A 19,000-nucleotide genomic window follows, 5' to 3' on the forward strand; every position below is an offset into this window, starting at 1 on the left:
TGGACATGTGGAGGGCTGCACAGTTCTTATCTCCTTTGATTGTGCTTCACCTTCAGAGTTGCGTTTCTTAGGTTCCTGTGAAGTTTAATTTGGTTCTGCTCAGGCTTTTCTAAGATAACGTGGCTTTTTCTGCTTTCCCTTTGGAGAACCACAGCACGCCCAGTGTAATGGGCTTTTGGAGGTCCCTGCCTTTACTTGAAATAATCTTGTTTTGAGATTTCTCAAGAAAGTCGAGAAGGGAAAAGTTGGAAAAACGTCAGCAATGTTTGCTTCCAGTTTAAAGAGGAAAATGGAGACCTTTTCACTTTCAGCAGGGGAAACGTTTGCTCAAATGAGGCATGTGCCAAGTGTGAGCTGGTGGGAGCAGACAGGAGGGAGGAAAGGAGCTGAGCTCGGAGGTGCTCTGGGGAGAGCATCGTGCGTGCAGGGGTTTCTCTTGGCACATAGAAGTAAACATCGTGGTAGCAGAGGAAGGTCAGAAAAAGAAAGATGTGATAAAAGATACAGCTCTGGCACAGAGGCGTGTAGAATCGTGGAATCATTAAGGTTAGAAAAGGCCTCTCAGACTGCCAAGTCAAACCCCAACCTGCTCTACCGCGTCCCTCAGTGCCACATCCCCGTGGTTCTTGACCACCTCCAGGGATGGTGACTCCCCCACCTCCCTGGCAGCTGTGCCACTGCATCACTGCTCTTTCTAAGAAGAAATTGTTCCTCATATCCAACCTTCTCTGGCACATCTCGGGGCCATTCCTTCTCATATACAAGCAATGGGATGTACGTATAGGGAGAGGAAAGTGGGTGTGTGGAGCCCTCTCCAGTTCTGCCTGCTGGATATGAACAAAAGGCTCTTGGGGTGTGAAGTAGGTGGAGGAGCAGCAAGAAGGAGCCAAGTACATCCTGAGGCAACAGGTTGGAAATGGAAGACCCTTTGGCAAGATGGATGCCTTGCACTGTGTCAGTTATTCCTAGGGAGCTCTGTTGTTTTCCTTGTCTAGTGTTTAGCTTGGGAATATTGGAAAGAGCAGCAGGAGCACCCAAGGAATAACATTTGTGCAGTCTGCGTGGACCCTTTACCATAAAAATTTCCTTCTCTGTTTAAGAGTTGCCTCAGTTTCTCTTCTGCTATGCCTTCATTGCCATCAAGTCTTCTGGTTTCAGCTGCTCCGTTATCCGCGTGGCTCTCCATAATGTTTGTCTTTGCCAGGTGCCAGCCAACAGGCAAGCAGTTCATTTGCTCTATTCATGCTTTCTCAAGTGGAAAAGAACATCTGCATCAACATCTCTGCTGTTCCCAGTAAAAAATAATAAACTTGTACAGCTGCACCCTGGGATTTGTACGTCCAACGAGGGGGAGACAGTGTGTGAATAGTTAATTTTTTTTTCCAAAATGAATTAGTTTCTGAAGCTTGTGAGACCTCAGCTATTGGGCAGTGCTGATGTAAAAGTAAGATCCGTTCTGAGGAAAATCCTTGGCGTATTTTAGTGTATGGAGATAATAATCCCAGGAGGGGTTGTTATATTCTAATTTAGTTGGCTTTTGGTTGTGTGTGTTCTCATAAAGCTTTCTCCCAGTTTCCCAGATCCCTGTGAATCATACTGACTTATATTGCACAGTAGCTTGAGGTTGTCTGCTCCATAAAATCCCATGAAGTATATTGCAGATAGAGGCTCTGTGATGATTCAGACACAGGAGGGCTTTGATATACGTGCTGCTCATGTCTCTTGTGAAGTTGCTTTTCTGCCTTCAGGCTGCTCCTTTCTCCCCTCTGAGGTGTCACAGGTGGCTTTTGCTGAAGGTGCTCATCTTCAAGGGGACTCAGCAACCAAAGCATCTGTGTGCTCTGGGTAGGTTTGTTGATTGGTGAAGCTGCCTGTTGGCTGAAATGGCCTGTTGGAGGCTTTGAGATGAGACTTGCAGCTCTGGGATCGGTGTCTGTGCACCTGGATACACCTGCTTGCTTGTCTGGGGCTGAGACTGGCTTTTAATGACCAACCCACGCACCGAGTCAGTGCTGGTTACATATCTTAAGGCAGAAAATGCCTTTGATGCCCATGATTGGTACGCACAGCCTAGGGGGTTTCTAGGCAAGGGTAGTGCAGCTCTCTGTCATTTTGGCAAGTTGGCTGCTCTCATCTTTTGGACCAGTTTTCCCCCCTGCTCCCTTGCTTCTTCACAACCCTTTTTTAACAGGTCTCAGCCACATCCCTTTTCTACTGTCTCTGTCTTTCTACGTTCTGCACTTTGCACTTGCTTGTACTCCTAGTGTATCATCTGCGTGTACCTCCGGGGCTAAAATTGCTTTGCAAAGGCAGTTGAGGAAGGAGGTAAGCTGCACAGGATCATATCTTTGCAACCTAGGTAGAAATAGAGAAAAAATCCAATACCTTCATGTCTTTCCTGCAGGTTCCTCGGCTGGTGAAGGTCGTCTTGGAGAGCTCGCCTTACTTCAAGCTGATCAGCCCTGGTGACGTGTGCCGTAAGGTAGCACCTGGCATGTCTTCCACTTTCCGCATCCTTTTCACCCCTGAGGAGAACAAGGTGAGACCTTGGGAGGTCGTGGGAGGTTGGTGTCTTTGGTTGGCATCAAATTCCAGTCCCTGAAGCCTGAGGTGTTGGCTTTTGGGGAGCAGCGCTGATTTCAGTGGGGTTGGGTAACTCTTCAACCAGGGTGAAGACTGTGCCCTCGTAGGCTGAAAGCTCTTGTTTCGGACTTGATTCTTCACACGTTCCCTAAAATCATCTGTCACAGAGGCATGTGGAATCACAGAATCATTAAGGTTGGAAAAGACATCTAAGATCCCAGAGTCCGACCCCAGCCCACCCCACCGTGCCCACTGACCGTATCAGTGTCACACCTCTGTGATTCTTGAATACCTCTAGTGATGGTGACCTCACACCTATCTGGACAGCTGTGCCAGTCCCTCACCACTCTTTTGGAGAAGAAATTGTTCATAATATCCAACCTGGATGTTTAATGTAATGTCTGTTGGGTTCAGGGGTGGGGAGGCCTCCCGGGGAAGATGTACGCAAGAGTAGGAAAGCAGAGAAAATGGCAGGGGAGAATGTTGATAAGTCATCTTTTTCTTTTAAGAGAAGGCTTTAATTAATATGGAAAATACTACAGAAATAAATAGATCCAAAAAGAGCTTCTCTCTCTCATCTGGCAGCCGCTTCCCTGCCTCACCCAGGAGTGGAGTGAGGATGATGCTCATTCATCCCTTCTGTAACCCAGATTTGCAGCTGTGCCATCCCCAGGGGTGCTTGGCCACAGTCCAGCTGTGAGCCTGGGTGGGAGGAAGCTCTGCATGTGGCTGAGCCAGCCTGGCACAGGCTGTAGGCATTCCTCACCCAGCAGGAGGTTGGAGTGATGCAAAGGACGAAGCAAACGTAGGAATAAATGGGCAGACTCCATCTGCCCTGTTCTTCCATGCAGAGATGTTCCAAACTTGTGATCTTGGTGTGGCTGTGTCCTTGTGCACGGGGCTCCCATTCCATGCCACCATGTGCATTTCTGCACCAGGACAGAAGTGCAATGTCTCTTTGGGCGTTGCTGCCTTCTTTTATTCGTTTGATTCTGATTTAATGTAACGCTTTGTCCCTTTCTCAAACAGCAGATAGAGAAAACTAAAGAGGAAATGCCCTGTGGTCCCTAGCTCCCCATGCCTGGGGAATAATCTGTTCCTTTGGAGTGTCTGAGAAATCATTTAACATCATTAATATTTAGGGTAAAAATTAAGTTGGCCTGGGGCAGTTTTCCAAACTACCCAAGAACTTAATCTATGATTGAGGCTTTGCGAAGTACGCCATTGACTTTAAAATGTGATTTATCTGTACTAATTATTGAGCGTCCGTTTTCGGGAGGTGGAGGAAGAAAACTGGTGCCCATGGAAGGCAGAGCACTGCTCTTCAAGCTTAGAGAGACAGCGGGGCAATATGGGGACATCACCAGAAGCAGAGGGAGAACTCAGAGAGCACGAAGAACTGACGCTTTGGGAGTGCATCAGTAGTGTGGTCAGGAGATCTTCCCCCTGGATGTGGCCCTACTGGAGAAAAGTGGCACCTGGTGACCCTTGGGGGCCCTGCCAACCCCAGGCACTGCAACTGAGCACCTCTGCTGCCTCTTGAACGCTCCATGACCCCATGGATGATGTGGAGAATTGAGACGTGGGCACCAACGCGTCCGACTGTGGGACTGGTGTAGGGTTTTCTTGTTTTGGCTCTCGCTGCTGATTCAAGGGAGTGAAGCACGGAGCTGGGCTGTGCCGAGCCCTAAATAAGAGGAGAGCACACACAAGTGGTTTGTGGCCAAAATGCCACGTGCCTCCTGAGCCCTTTCTGGAAAATGAGCAGCTTCTTGCTGCCTCGCAGCCATCTGGTCGTGTGCCACATGGCTGGGCTGTCACAGCCAGCGCACAGCCGACACGTCTCGTGGATTGGCACCCATGTTATAAATACAAATGGATAATTCTTCTGTTGGGCAACATTTCCAATTAGTTATTCTCGCTGCCTCTGATTTCTGTGTCTCTGCATTCTGGCTCCGCAACGTGTCCTGCCATTATGGGCTGCAGAGCAAACAAGCAGTGGGCAGGGATATGCATCGTGTCCTTCAGCTTTCTTATAGATTATCTGAAAAGGAGGAGGTTAGAAGTGCCCAGAAACATAGCACAGCTCAATCTGTTTTGGTTTTTTATTTTTTTTTTCCTTGTTCTTTTTGCTGTAGCAATACAATGTTTGCAGGCAATGGGAGTTCAGTCTGAGGTTTGCAAAATTCATTTCTGATGCTCAGCGGAGACTGCGTTAATGCTCATTGATAATATGAAATATGACAGGATGTTGAGTTATTGTGTTACTGGAATTAACTCCCTGAAAATTCAGGCCAGCCCTTCTAGGGGTGTTCTGCTATTCCAAGAGCACTTCTGAGCAGACTTGTAGGGGTGAGGAGCGGGGAGAGAAGATTGAGGCAGTGAACCTGGGGCAAAAAGACAAAGGGAAGCATCCTGTGTTGAGGAAAGGGAAAGGGAATCCATCCTCCTGTGGTGTTGTCATCACCTTCCAGCCTCTCATTTAATGGCCCTTTATGGTACCATGGCTCCAGCAGGGAGCTTCCCTTTTAGGCCTCCCATATGACCCCACCCTGCAGGACCTCTTGGCTCTCCAGTTGCCTGCAGCAAGGAATTGAGCAGTTTTTCAGTGTTTACCAGTTACGCAGCTCAGCTGACACCTGAGTTTGCTGGTTTATTGGGCAGTTAATTACTGTCATGCTGGCATCAACTTTAATGTGAGCGTGAGTTTGCAGAGAGCCTGGAATGACAACTCCGATGTGAGCAGCTGCTCTAATTTCAGTGGGCACTAGTGCAAATGCCAGCAGTCGTATTTTGAAGGCTGGAGCTTGTAACTTATTGCTTGTTCAAGGTGAGTAAGGGAAAAGGCAGCATTGTGTGGTGGCTTCTATTTTCCCTGAAACAGAGGAGTCATATGAAGGATGAAGCCATTTTTGTGAAAGTCTATAGCCTAAAGCTAGCTCTAAACAGCCTTTAAAGCACACAAGTGATGCAGCCCCTCTCTCTCCCAGGCATGTTTGCTTAGGAAAACTGCTTTTAAAAACTGCTTTTAAACGGCCTGCTGGGGATTTGCAGTTGCACAGATTGGGTTTGGTGATACCCCTGGAACCGTAACTGAGTGCGTAGCTGAGCTGCTGTCCTGGCAACACAACAGAGGATTGCAGCCGTCATTCCCCTGCCTTTGCAGCAGACCCCGTGCTGTGCTGTGAGCAGCCCCAGTGCTTGTGCACGGTGCCCCGTGCTTGCTGTTGGGATTTCAGCCAGCGCAGATGTTAATTCCTTAGCTGCTGATCCGCTCCCTCCATCGCAGCGACGACTTGAAAATGAGTTCCTGTTATTTCCCTCCAGTAGTTCCAGTTGCTGAAGTTTCTTTCCTCCTTATCCTGCAGCTGATCTGAACTCCCCCTGTCCTCTGTCTACCTGGCATCTGCAGGGCAGAGATAAGGAAAGATGTCGTGCCATGGCTTAACGAGGCGTGAGGCTTTCAGCCGGATTCACAATGCCCACCTCACAGGAGGGTGGCCAAAACAACAACAACAAGAAGTAAATGGCTTTTTTCATTTTCTAATGTGGCTTCTGATGATCTGAGTGGTCCAGAACATGAAATACCCAGATAACAAGTGCTTTGAGTTTGCAGGAGCTGCCCTTCTCTTTTATTTTAGAGGACTTAGGCTGCGAGATGGAGAACCAAATTGCTAATTCAGAAAGACTTGCCGAAGATGAAACTCTCTTGAAATGCGATATTAGGCATTGCTGCAGTTCTCTTCCTGGTGTTTTACCTTCTAAAGATGAGAAACCAAAACCCTCCTGCGGTTTCCAACGCGAATTTGAGACGCATTTAGAAAACAAGACCTTTCTTTATTCCTTCTTGTGTCTCGGATGCGATGGCATCTGTTACTGCAACCCTAACTGCAGTGGAGCAGGTGGTGAGTGTGCTGGGACAGCGGGTGCTGCTGGGGCCACATCCCAGCTCAGTCCCAGGCTTCTGTGCCCTGTCAGGCTCAGGGCAGGCAAGGGAGCTGGGCACAAAGGGGTTTGAACAGGTTCTGGCTAAAGAAGCTTGATGTGAAGCGCGGTTCCTACAGCAGTTTTTGTTTATGGTGTCCTTGGAGCAGCAAGGAAACGATTTCAAGGGAGTTCAAAGGAAAAAGGACTGCAATGGCAAGAGAGAGAGATGAGGCAAAGCTTTTATTGACCTGGCTGTAACATGTGGCTGGTTGCAGTGGGGCAAGGCACTTGGTGCCTTGGTGCTGCCCTGCCGTGCATGTGGAAATCCATCTGCTCGGCCCTATGGCGATGTGGTTGGATTCTCCTTCCCACTGCTGAATGGCTGGCAGCTGAGAGGGGGACTCAGGCTTCTGACTGAGCTAAAGGCTTGAGGTGCTGGCTGTTACAGAAATGGATGTTCACACTGCCACAGGTAAGCATGCCAGCAGGGCACCGAGGCATTTATTCCAGAGGAGATACACAAGAGATGTAATTCAGGCATCAGCCATGCCAGAATATGCAGCAGGGAGGAAGCAGAGCTGTCTTTGCATTCTCCGAGGCTAGGAGGAGATGTGAAGTGAGACAGAGGTCAGGCACAAAGAGAGCTTTATGAGGCAGGAATAGGCTGCACGTGGGTTCCTGGGGTGGAGGGGAGTTGTTGGTGCTAAAAGTGCTGTCGTTGTTCTCAGGGACAGTGTTTGGGGTGAGAAGATGGACAAGGTGGGCTTTTAAGGGGGTGTCCCCAGCTTTGCCATTGGTGACACTGTTAGGGTGGTGATGGGCAACAAACGCCCCACTCACCAACCTGCCACTGACGTAGGTGGTGCATCCTATTTGTTATGTCCTTCATCCCAGTGTGGCTGTTAACTGTGTATGTGGCCAGGTCCTTTAGATTACCTGAGCAGCCCTTGCCAAGCCGTGTGTAACTGAGTTACCTGCTGTGCTTTGGAGCTCAGAACAGGTTCTTGTTCATGCTCCAATCCCTCCTGTGAAATCACTGCAGTGGTTGTTCAGAACCCAGCTATCAGGTAACTTTGTCCTCCTGTGGTGTGAAGCTGGCTGTCAGCTCGCTGGGAAAGCAGGTGAAGCCATGGAGCTGCTTCCTCTTGGCAAGCTAACAAGCCTCTACCAGTCATTCTACTGGAATTAAAAGTCATTAAATACAAGGTACTGCTGAATTATTGAATGAACGCACAGCAAACAGTGGCTTGCCTTCTGCAATGGCACTGAATGCGCTCCTGATGATCCCCCTTCCTTCCCGCAGGACTATTTCCACCAGCTCACCTGCATCACAGAGAGGGAGAAGTTTGTGGTGCCCATCCGAGCCATAGGAGCCCGAGCTATCCTGGACTTCCCCGACCAGCTCAACTTCTCAGTCTGCCCAGTCAAGCACAGCACCCAGAAAACTCTGCTGGTTCGCAACGTTGGCAACCGTGAGGCTCGTTACCACGTCAGCACCCACAGGTAAAGGCTGCCAGGCTGTGCCTTCAAGGTGCTGAAGCCCTGAGAACAGCACTGTGTGGCTGAGGAGCTTTGGGTTTGGTCTGACCCCCACCACCCAATGTTAGGTGGAGTGAACTCTAAAGTGGAGTTGAGCAGATCCTGACTTCAGAGCTGCCCTGTGGCCCCAAACCAATGGTGATGGATGCCAGTGGGGGCAGGAGGTGCCCCAATTAGCTCATGCATGGGATGGAGCCCGAGAGGAGCTCCCAGAAAGCCAGAGGTCTGGGATTTCCTTCTCCCCCTCTGCTGCCTTCCTAAGGATGGACTAGGAGGTAGAAGGGGAAAGAGCGTGACATCCTTCAAGAGGGAAAAGGATGCTTCCTACCAAAAATCCCCTTTGCTGAAGCCTTGCAATGGTTGGGGGGGGGGGGGAAGGCAGAAATGGATGGACAGAGAAGCCAATAAACAACTGAATGAGTTCAAGGGTTGTGCTCTGCATGGAAGGAAGGCAGCCTTTGCACTGTGGAAAACGTGTAGGCAGGAACTTCTAAGTCACTACAGTTTTCCTGTGGGATTTCTAGGTCAAGCTGTCAGAATCTAAATAGAGATTGACTAGGTGTTTAGCATTTTTCAATACTCTTAGCAACTATTCTATCAACTGATACAGCATATATTGAGTTCTGCTTGCTATGGATATTAAAAGTTGAAGTTTGGCAATCAAACCCTTCAGTCGCAATTTGCCACAAAGAAATGGGAAACATTAGAAAAGCTTCATCTCCAACTGCACAAAAAAAGCAGAGCTCTGGGTAAGTGGATTGTATGCATTCAAAGATCAAAAGCTGATATGATTTCTCTTGCCTGTTGAGGGCATCTGTCATCTCTTCCATTTCATTACAAACTTTTGAAAACCGGCTCAAAATTTCAAGCAGATGATTTAAATCTTTGAATATAGGCAGCATTTTATTCTAATTAAGAGTGGCACTCGCTTTCCTTCTGATTCCTTCTTTGCTGCTCAGAAGTTCCTGTGTTCCTGCCTTTTTTTTTTTTTTTTTTTGCTTTTGTTCAGTGAAATGTCACCAAGAATTCTTCAGTGGGAGCCTCTAAAAAAGGCCGAGTTCTTTTAATGCCTGTCTTCCCCCTCGTGCCATTGCATATATACACAGATCACAGAATGGCCAGGGTTGGAAGGGACCTCAAGGATCATGAATCTCCAACTCCCTGCCACATGCAGGGCCACCAACCTCCACGTTTAATGCTAAACCAGGCTGCCCAAGGCCCCATCCAACCTGGCCTTGAACACCTCCGAGGACGGGGCATCCACAACCTCTCTGGGCAGCCTGAATGAATGGGATGATGAATGGGAAATAAGGGGAGTGTGTGAAATGGAACTGAGATGACTTAGAATTGCCAGACTGCGATGAGAATTTGGGCTGGAAGGGACATCATCAAAGGAACACCCTGCTTGGAAGAAGACCAGCTTCAGAGTTTGATCAGGTTTGCAAGTAGCACGAAAGGCCCTTTACTGTAGAGCTTCCACTGTCTTCAACACTGAAGGTTCCCTTGCTTCTGTAGCTTCTCATGCCCATGTGCTGGGCATGGTGAGCAGGGAAGCCAGGGGCTCTGGGCTGACACACCGAGATGTGAGTCAGAGCTGCTCTGCAGGCTAATAGACTGCTAGCTGACAATTGTCTTTGAGCAAATATATGTACACAGCCTTTCACGGAAGCCTTTCTCCTGCTAATGCTGGGGGATTGATTTCCCTGTTAGAGAGGGTGGAACGAAGGCTGCATCGTTATTAGTGAAGATTTAGTTGAATGTGTCGCTGGTTCTTCTGAATAACTTCCATAACAATGTGATGATTAATTATCATCACAGAGCGTTTAGAATTGTGCCAGGAGCTTTGGAAATGAATGACTTATGTTCCCTGTCCTGGAGAGCTCAGTGTGAATGTAAGATGCAGTAATCAAGAGTTATGGCATGGGTGCTCTGGGAGAGGAGGCCAGCCTTACCAGCTTAAATTCGGGGCGATTTCAGTCCGTTCTTATTTGGAAGAGAATTTAAGCAGCTCAAGTTGAACATGTTTAATTTTTACTGAATAAAGGAAGCGAATCCATGGAGCTAATTCAGCATCATTCAGCTGCTCCCTGCTCAGAGGTCTCTCTTTCTATGGCATCTATCAGACTACAAGGTCACATCTGGGCAACGGTGAGCAAAGCACTTCTCTGTGCTGTCTGGCATTCTCATGGCCTGGGTTCCCTCTTCTTGCAAAGCTTGATAATAAATAATAGCACTATCAGCATAGAAAGTTTCTCAGCCTCTCCTCATGGTTAAGGCGCAATAATGGGTTTCTTCTCTGGTATTCAGGGATATAAATGTTGTTCCACTACATTTAAAACGGCGTTTGGAAGCAGATCATAGGCCGTGCATGTGTACATGCATGTATAGATGTATATTGTAGGCTATGAAGACCATGAAAGGACGTGAACGTGGAGGACAGAAGCAGTGAAATAGCAGAAAGATGGAGCTGTGAGCTGCTGATCCTGCACAGGACTTCTCAGCACTGAGAAATTGTCGTCGTCTTGAGCCTTGGATGCTTCCAAGATCCAACAGGCTCAGCTTGCTGGAACAGCTACAAGCTTGACTTTGGCTGCTGTACTATTACTAAAGTTAATATGTGCTGAGATGAGCTGATCTCTGTGGTTTTCCTGCAAAGGGTCTTAATGGACAAATGAGGCAATTCAACCACCTGTACATTTGACTGTTGTCTCTGGAGCAGGAGCCAGATTTTGATGTAATCAAACAGAAGGCTGAAAACTGACTATTTTTTTTCCCCACACCAAATTGTTCTTAAAATGCAGATTAAGGCTGAAGAGGAAACGTGTTTGGTTGTAGGAGGGGAGAGTGCCATGGGACTTGAAGTTGGAGCTTCTTGCACACTGCCTGTAGGAGAAAAGGGGACATGGAAACCTGAGGCAAGCAATTGACAGCTTTTCTCTAGCATCAAACTCTTTCCACAGTGGCAATAGATGAGATCTGAGTGGTTACCGTTGAGAAGACCTCTTCCAAATTGGTGTGGCTGAATAACGTGTGAGCTGAGGATGTGGCTGTGCTTGCAAGGCACCACTGGGGTATTACAGAGCAGGACCTGCAGAAGTTTTGATGTCGTACACCAAAGCAAACATCCAAACGGGCATCATTTTAAAAAGGTTGTCAGAAGAAAGCTGGCTATTAAAGAAGAAACCACAAAGCTTATCTTCTGAAAGATTTCCCGTCTTTTGGGAGGGTGGTGATTCATTAGAAGGGCAGATCTAGCAGGACCAGAATTATCTTTAAAGAACAGCTCACAATTAAATGACAATTAATGGATAAAAGGCCAAGGTTTAGGCTGCCAGCTTCCGTTCTTGGCAATAGCTTTCACTTGGCTGTTACAGTGCATCAGGGATGTCTCTTACCATTTCTTATCTGAGGGATGCAGAGGACGGCTTAGCTGCCTTGACAGAAGTTTGGGGAACTAAGTTTAGCTGTGGGGCTTTTGCATCTTTTGTGTCCTGATGTAGTGAGGGGTAGTGGGAGGGTTTGGGGTAGGATGTGGGAGGTGCAGGGTTGTTCCATCCCAGCCAGGCAGCCAGCGCTGGAGGGGAGTGGGGAGATAGAGCAGGAGGTGGTACTGGGGGGTGGGGAATCCCCTTCGTTAGCAGATCATCTGAGCTGGGAGGGAAGAGTTTTCCTTTGCTACCCTGGAGGTCACATTCAAGCACCAGCTCTGTCCCAGACAGCCTGGAGGTGTTCAAGACCCATGGAGATGTGGCACTGAGGGATGTGGGCATGGTGAGGGTGGGTCTGGGGTTGGATTTGGGGATCTGAGAGGTCCTTTTCAGCCTTAATGATCCTATGATTGTGTGACTTCTCAGCAGTGCTGATAACTGAATCCCTTCCCTAGCAGGCAGCTGCCATTAACAGGGCTTGAGGAGCTGGTCCGTGTGCTTTGGTGGAAGGAACAAACTGTGTCCCTGAGGAACCTTTTGGGGTGACTGGGAAGATCTTGCTGGAGATAAATGAGAGCCTCCTGCTCAGCTGCAGTGGAGTGAGCTCTGTCCTGGGAGGAGGCTGAGGTCTCCTGTCAGTGTGCGGGTGCTATGGGCTCACTGCTGCTCCTGCTAGAGCCAGCAGCAATGCTCCAAGCATAATGGGGACAGGTCAGACCACTAATTGCTGCTCTATCTCATTAATGAGCAGAAACTCCAGCAATTTTATCAGCTGTCGCTACTCAGATGAACAAAGTTCAGCTTGTGCGTGTCTCCAGTTCTCATTATTTTTGTGTGCTCTGCATTTCTCTAATCATGGTTAAAGCTCTGCAGAGCAAATTTTGGAGGTGATAATTTGACGACCAGCACAGTGCTGAACACAAAACTTCTGTCTTTTGAGTGGGGCTGTGCAAGAACCATGAAGCCAAGTTGCCACACTTCATCTGGCTTCTCCCTTAGCGTGAAGGTAGAGTTCTACAGCTGGCAGCCAATGGCTGTTTGCCCGGTGACACACCACAAATGTGGTAAGCCCAAAGTGTACCACCATGCTTTAATAATTATTTACAGCTCGTTGTATGCAATTTGGGCTTTGGCATAGGCTGCTCAGGGAGCTGGGGAAGTCACCATCCCTGGAGGTGGCCAAGAACCATGGAGATGTGGCACTGAGGGATGTGGTCAGTGGGCATGGTGGGGGTGGGCTGCTTCAGACTTGGTGATCCAAGAGGTTTTTTCCAACCTTGATGATTCTGTGGTTCTATGAGCTTGTCTGGTGGGCCAAGGAAATGGTTACCAAGCTTGGATTATAACCCAGAGTCACAAACTGTGGCTTGTGAATGCATCAAACTGTTAAACCCCCACTGATAGGCTCCTGTTACTGATGCTTGATGGAATCCTTCAGGCTTAGAATGGCATGATCCTTTTGCTGCTGTCTTGTCTCTGTGCCTTCACTGTGATCTATGTTTGCACACATACTTTTCCTTGTTGCTCCTTTTCTTAGAGCAGCTTTCATTGAGTGGTTGATATAATGTGCCCTTCCTTAGGTTAAAACAGGTTACTTTCAAAGTAAAAAGGCTGAATTCTGCAAATTAATGCATAATTGTTTTCTGGTCTTCTAGGAAGACTTATTCCTTTGTCTGATTCTAGGCTGTAATCTCCTTGGAACAGGCCTTGCTTTGACATTTGCCTCTCTTGAGGTGAGGTTTGAAGGTGGCTGGGTAAGATAGACCTGAGGAAATTGGGGTCAGCTTTGCATGCAAATAGCAGTTTTGGGCTCTGCTGTTCAAAAACAGTTCTCTGATTGAGTTGCTAGCAGTCTGACTCCTGAGACACTGCAGAGAGGAAGAGCTGGATGCAGAATATGGGGGAGAAGAGGTCACTTTGCATCATGTAGTCTTCTGAGGGCTGAATCTCTTCAGAAGTGGGGGTCTGTCTGATCCTACGTATTCTGTTCTTTACTCTGCAGGTGTGTTTTATCTGCTTGGTGAGGTGAAGCGAAACAGCCTTAGACCCTGGCAGGGATTGTTATCTCCAAAGCTACTGTAATCTCTCTGACGCCTCTCTTTGCATTGCAGCCCTTTCTCTGTTGATCCTTCCGTTGGGACCCTTGGGATTGGTGACACCATGCAAGTAACAGTGGAGTTCCACCCACTGAAGACTGGGGACCACGGTGGGTCCCTGGTGGTTCACTATGACACAGGTGAGTGCTGGGCAACAGAATCGCCAAGGTTGGAAAAGACCTACAAGAGTATCCAGTCCAACCATCCACCCATCACCAATGGTTCTCACTGAACCACATCCCTCAACACAACATCCAAATGTTTCTTGAACACCTCCAGGGCCGGTGACTCCACCACCTCTCTGGGCAGCCCATTCCACAGGCTCATTTTACAGAGAAGTAGTATTTCCTAACATCCATCTCCCCTGACGCAGCTCAAAGCCACTCGATGACCTTTATGAGTCCCTTCCAACTCAAATGATTCTGTGATTTCATCCTATGAAGTAACGGCGTGGGCTGAGTCTGTCCTTCTGTGCCCTATCTCTCTGTGTCCCGCTGCATTCCTGGCAGACCGTGTCAACACGCTTCCCACACACTACAGTGGTTCCATCATTCCTTTTCTTTCTAGCAGCTCGCTTCCCTCCCCAGACTGGAGTGAAAGACAGAAGGACTTTTACGGTCTGCTCTGAAAACCCTGAGGTTTGTTCTTACAGGGCTGAAGCATGTTGGCCCCGAAGTGGTTGGTTGGTTGACCTGTCCCAGAGTGGTGAAGTGTGTGCAGCTGCTTGCTGTGGGGTGGGTGACATCCCAGGGCCAGGTGCCACCTACCTGGGGACGAGCCCATGATCTCCCCTCTGCCTTTCAGCACGGCGCTACAGTTATTTTTAAGTAAACTACAGATCGAGGAGGTGAGCAAAAGAATAATAAAAAGATTATCTGCCTAGCTTGGCAGCATACAAACAAGTAAAATGCTGCAGAGTTGGATTGTCGAAGTGAAACTGAAACATTTAATCAGTCATTCCCCAAAGCTGCTCATTGCAGGGGTGGTGCAGAGCTCCGGCCTCACAATGGGGCTGGGCTGATTTGGCCAGCACCATGACCTGCATACAGAAAGCAGCCGTGCTGCTCCTGCAGAGCTGCCACCAGACTTGGTTATGAAACAAGCACTAAGAGCAAAATAGCAGCTTAGGACAGTGGGCACTGTGCTGGCATGGCTGTGTCTGTATGGACTTGCTGGCTTGTGAGTGGCGGTGGTTCTCCATGGGTCACTTGGTTGATTTGTAGGATTGGGTGCATGCTGTGCAGTTTTTGCAGAGTTTGGGTAATGCTTTTGTTAGAAATCTTTCAGAGAAGCGTGAAAGAAATGTCTATGTAGTGAAAATCTGGCCTTGGTGCTCTGCATGTCCGTACAGCTCCACGTCCCCCATGTCTGTGTGTCTGTATGTGTGAAGTCCCAGCCTGCACTGAAGTGGAGGGGGCTTGAGGTGTTCTGGGCTGCTGCACGTCCCTGTTTGTCACGATGGCATCAGGTGGTGGTATGAGAAAGAGCTGGTGATCCCAGCCTGGTAAGCATTCCTGCTGGGGAGGGGTCCTGCATGTGGCACCACAGAGTGTGGCTGGTGCCTTGGGTCCTCCTGGGTGACTCCCAGCCCACACTATGTGGATATGGGAAAACAAAATCAGTAGATTTGAAACCAGACTTAACCAAGCCCGAATCTGTAAAGCTTAGTTATTCTTTTAGTGCTCAAGCAGTTCTCAAGTGTGCCCAGGATGCATATGAACAGTGTAGCACGAGATCAGTGAGAGGATGCTCAGGCTATGGAATGCGTGATGGGTTCCCAGAGCTGTGACAGAGGTGGAAAACTGATTTGCCAGTCTCATGACATCTGTCAGATGCTTTATTGCAGTGACCAGAGATGGGCTGGCTGTAGAAAGGAGGTCCTGGAGAAGCACTGGGAAGTGTGGAAGGAGAAGCCCTTCTCTTCTCCCTACAATCCTGCCTCCCGTTGCACTCCAAGAAGCACTGCGGTATGATACAAGGGGTGATCTCCGAGCTGTGGGACCCCATTCTGGGTTTCTGCTTGGCTGTTTGTAGCACCTGTGAGCCTCAGAGGACTTGTGCAGCTCTGAAATGACTCTGTACAACTGTTTTTTTTTTTAATTTTCCCATTGGCCACCGCATCCCTAGGGATCCTTTTGTCAGCACAGGAAGCTTCAGTAATTAGCAAAGCCCCACTGAGCTTGTGCAGAGCTGACAGACACTCCGTACTGAGATGCTTTTATTGCTGTCAGTGATAAAAGTAATTTGCAGATCGTTTTTCCTTCCTCTGTGAGACTGTGATGCAGAAGCCTGGGGGCAGGATGTTTGAGGGGAGAGATCAGAGGTGGTGAATTTTAGGAGAGGTATCCAAGCAGGGCCAGTCCTCAAGCAGGAACGTCTGCTCTTCCTGCTCCTGTTATTGTCCTTCCTGCTCGTGGTGCAGAGCTCCAGCAAGCAGCTCCCTGGGATGAGGTGCAGGCTTGCAGTCCCTGAGCAAGAGCCCCATCCTAAAGCAAATCTCAGCTTGTTTGCTGAGGGCCAGACCCAGGCTCACCGTGCTCCTTGGGCTCTGCATGCTCAGAGCAAAGAGGGGAGAGCTCAGCTCCTTGAGTAGTTGCAACAAGGGCAGGTGGAAGGTGCCAGCAGCATCCGCCTGCAGCTCTGCAGTTGTCAACCAGATTGGGTGAGTTTCTGCTGTGTTGGGTTGTTGTGGCCTGTGGGTTTTCCCTGTTGCAAGTGGATGAAGTGGCACACAGATGGGGCTCTGGAGCCCCGTGTCCTAGCAAAGAAAATGGGTTTTTCATCTCAAATGGGAGCTATGAGATCAGAGGGGGATTTAAAGGCGTGTTTAACCATAAGGAATTAAGGAGCTGACGTGGAGCTCTTCAGTCACCCACGGAGTGACAGCACCATGGGATTGGACAGATAGAGACATTGGGGTCGGGTGGGGGTGGCGGGTGGCTACAGAGAGCAGTGACTGTGAGGAAACAAAGTGTGCATCAGTGGTGTTCTAGAGGCCGGGTCCCACCAGCGTTAGCAAGGAGGAGCTGTCAGCTGCAGCCCTGGTTGTTCTGCTTCTGCTCAGCTGGGGGCTGTGAATTCCATCGCTTTGGGATGCTGAATTTGTCCAGCACCAGTTTTACCCGTGCTGGTAAATGCACAGCGAAGGCTTTGTGGTGTGCTGGTGATGGCTGTAACCATGCAGGAAACTTTGTTGAATCTCAGCCTGCTTTCTTTTAATTGCTGCTTGAGGCTAAATGAGTGAATGGGTCTGCCAGCACCCCTGAATCACAGCTACCAGCAAGGATAAAGCATCAGATAGCAGCACTGCCTTCCTGTCATCTCCATCTGTGCTCAGGTGGGCTTCGGAGGGGTCAACTGCCTCTGTACAGCTGTTTTCTTCCCTTAAGAGCCTCCTTTCCACCAAGGTCTTGTCATTCATCTTGGAATTGCAATTGGTGGCTTCCAGGAACTTGTTTGAGAATGAAATGAAAATCCTATTGATTCAGTCTGTAGAGCAAACCTTTGCCTTTCTCTTTTTTTTTTTCTTCTACCCACTGATTGATGTGAACAGGCAGCAGGGTTTAGCTGAGGCTCAGCCCTCCCTGTGCTTCACATTCCTGACATCACTCAAGGCAGAACGCTCTCATTTGTCCTAACTGCAGCCAGGATGGAGCAGCGTGCTGCTTCTCTGAGCAAACTCACTGCCTCTTACAGCAACTTATTTTTGGTCCCTTGAAAAGTTCCTTTGTCCTCAGAAGGGGTTGGGATCCATCCAGCATTGATCTAGCCATGCAAGATCATGCAGACCATGAGTTGTGATCATCTTGGGTGACAAACAGAGGGGAAAAACGTGGGGACAGTGGGCTGCTGGGTGAAAAAGCTGGCGGTGCATGGCGTGTTTTCCTTCCTCCACCGCTGAGAATTCCCAGCACTTTGCCTGGTTCCTGCCTGATTTATAGCCTTGCCTGCCTGCCTCGCGGTGGCTGGGAGGTAGGTGAGCAGAGGGAGATGATTTTTGGAAGCAAATGAGGTGTGAAGTTAACGTAGCTCTGTGTTGATAGTGGCAGCGCTGCACCAGACCAAGGGCTGGTAACTAATACCCCATACAGCTGCACGGTTATGGGCTCTTATTGCTCAGATCAATGAGAGTGAGGGGGTCTAATTTCTCCCCAGAGTGCTTACTTATGTTGGAACAGCTAGCAAATGGTTCCTGTCGTCGTTCCCCTTTTCTAGAACTGCTCTCAGTAATGACTTTTTTTATTCTGATTCGGATAAGGGTGTCCTGCCTCTTGCAAACCTTTGCCCCTCGTGAGGGCTTTGTGAATGGGGACAGGTGGTCCCTCCTTGGCAGGGGAAGGGCTACCAATGTTTGTGCTGCATCGGTACTCAAACACCCCCTCACAAATCCCTGCTATTGCAACCGTGGCGTTGTTCCAAGGCAGGAGCAGCTTCCTAGGCTTGGTGTGGGGAGCTGGATTAGGAAACGGCCTCGAATTGCCCCAGAGGAGGCTCAGGTTGGATATTAGGAGCAATTTCTACTCCAAGAGAGCGGTGAGGCAGTGGCACAGCTGCCCAGGGATGGGGAGGAGTCATCATCCCTGGAGGTGTCCAGAGCTGTGGGGATGTGGCACTGAGGGACGTGGGCACGGTGGGGGTGGGCTGGGGTTGGGGTTGGTGGGCTTAGAGGTCTTTTCCAACTTCAATGCAAGAGGAGCCCGTGTTGCTCAATGGAGAGGTCACAGATGCCACGTTGGCCATTGCCAAGCAGTCGTTGCTTTCTGCCTGCCCCCATTTCTGTCTTGCATCTGGGGCAGAATCCTCTTGTAGCCATGGGCTGGCTGGAAGGAACAGCAATATGCTGTGTCCATGTGACAGAAGCAGGAGAATTATTTATCCCAGATCAATCCGGAGCTACAATAACAGCCTCTGAGCAAAGGGCTTGGCTTTATTTTTCTTGTGTTTCTGGTGATATATTGGCAGAATCTGTCTCCTTGACTGTGTTTACAGCAGAAGTGAGAGCAAGACAACCTTCTGACAAGCTGAGTGAATGAAAATAAACTTGCTTTCTGTGCTACCCAGCCATTCCAGGGCTGGCTGTGTGCTCCCCTAGAAGAGGTGAGGGGATGCAGCAGGATATTTGTCTTGTTTCCAGCTTCCTTAATAGAGCAGTGATCAACAGAGGGGAAAGTGCCAGCTGTGATTGGTAGGAAAGCATTCTTCATAAAACCCTAAATTTGTTTTGAAATCTTGTTTAAGAATTCCCTCATCCATTCATTGAGATGTACTTCCAGGCTAAACAAAACTCGTCGTTCTATTTCAGAGCAATTTGTGCTTCTCTGGAAACTATTCCCTCTTGTGCAGTATGCAGCAGCTCGTGTAGTAGGAGAAGAATTCTGAAAGGTGCTTTGGCTTTTCTAAATCTCCTCTTTTTTTTAACTCTTTCCT

The 19,000-nt window shown here is 48.9% G+C and overlaps 1 protein-coding gene across 1 annotated transcript in view; it reads left to right on the forward strand.

Moving 5' to 3' along the window:
• The window catches only part of HYDIN (HYDIN axonemal central pair apparatus protein), a 116,780-nt gene that overhangs the window by 16,585 nt on the left and 81,195 nt on the right, over window positions 1-19,000 (forward strand). The window contains exons 6-8 of the mRNA XM_042886119.1: window positions 2,405-2,539; window positions 7,814-8,013; window positions 13,589-13,713. Coding sequence (XP_042742053.1) covers window positions 2,405-2,539; window positions 7,814-8,013; window positions 13,589-13,713 — 460 coding nt within the window. The remainder of the gene's footprint in view (window positions 1-2,404; window positions 2,540-7,813; window positions 8,014-13,588; window positions 13,714-19,000) is intronic.

The sequence above is a fragment of the Lagopus leucura genome, unplaced genomic scaffold, assembly GCF_019238085.1.
Source record: "Lagopus leucura isolate 7727_CA_CO unplaced genomic scaffold, USGS_WTPT01 Super-Scaffold_100054, whole genome shotgun sequence".
In the NCBI taxonomy this organism is placed as follows: Eukaryota; Metazoa; Chordata; class Aves; order Galliformes; family Phasianidae; genus Lagopus; species Lagopus leucura.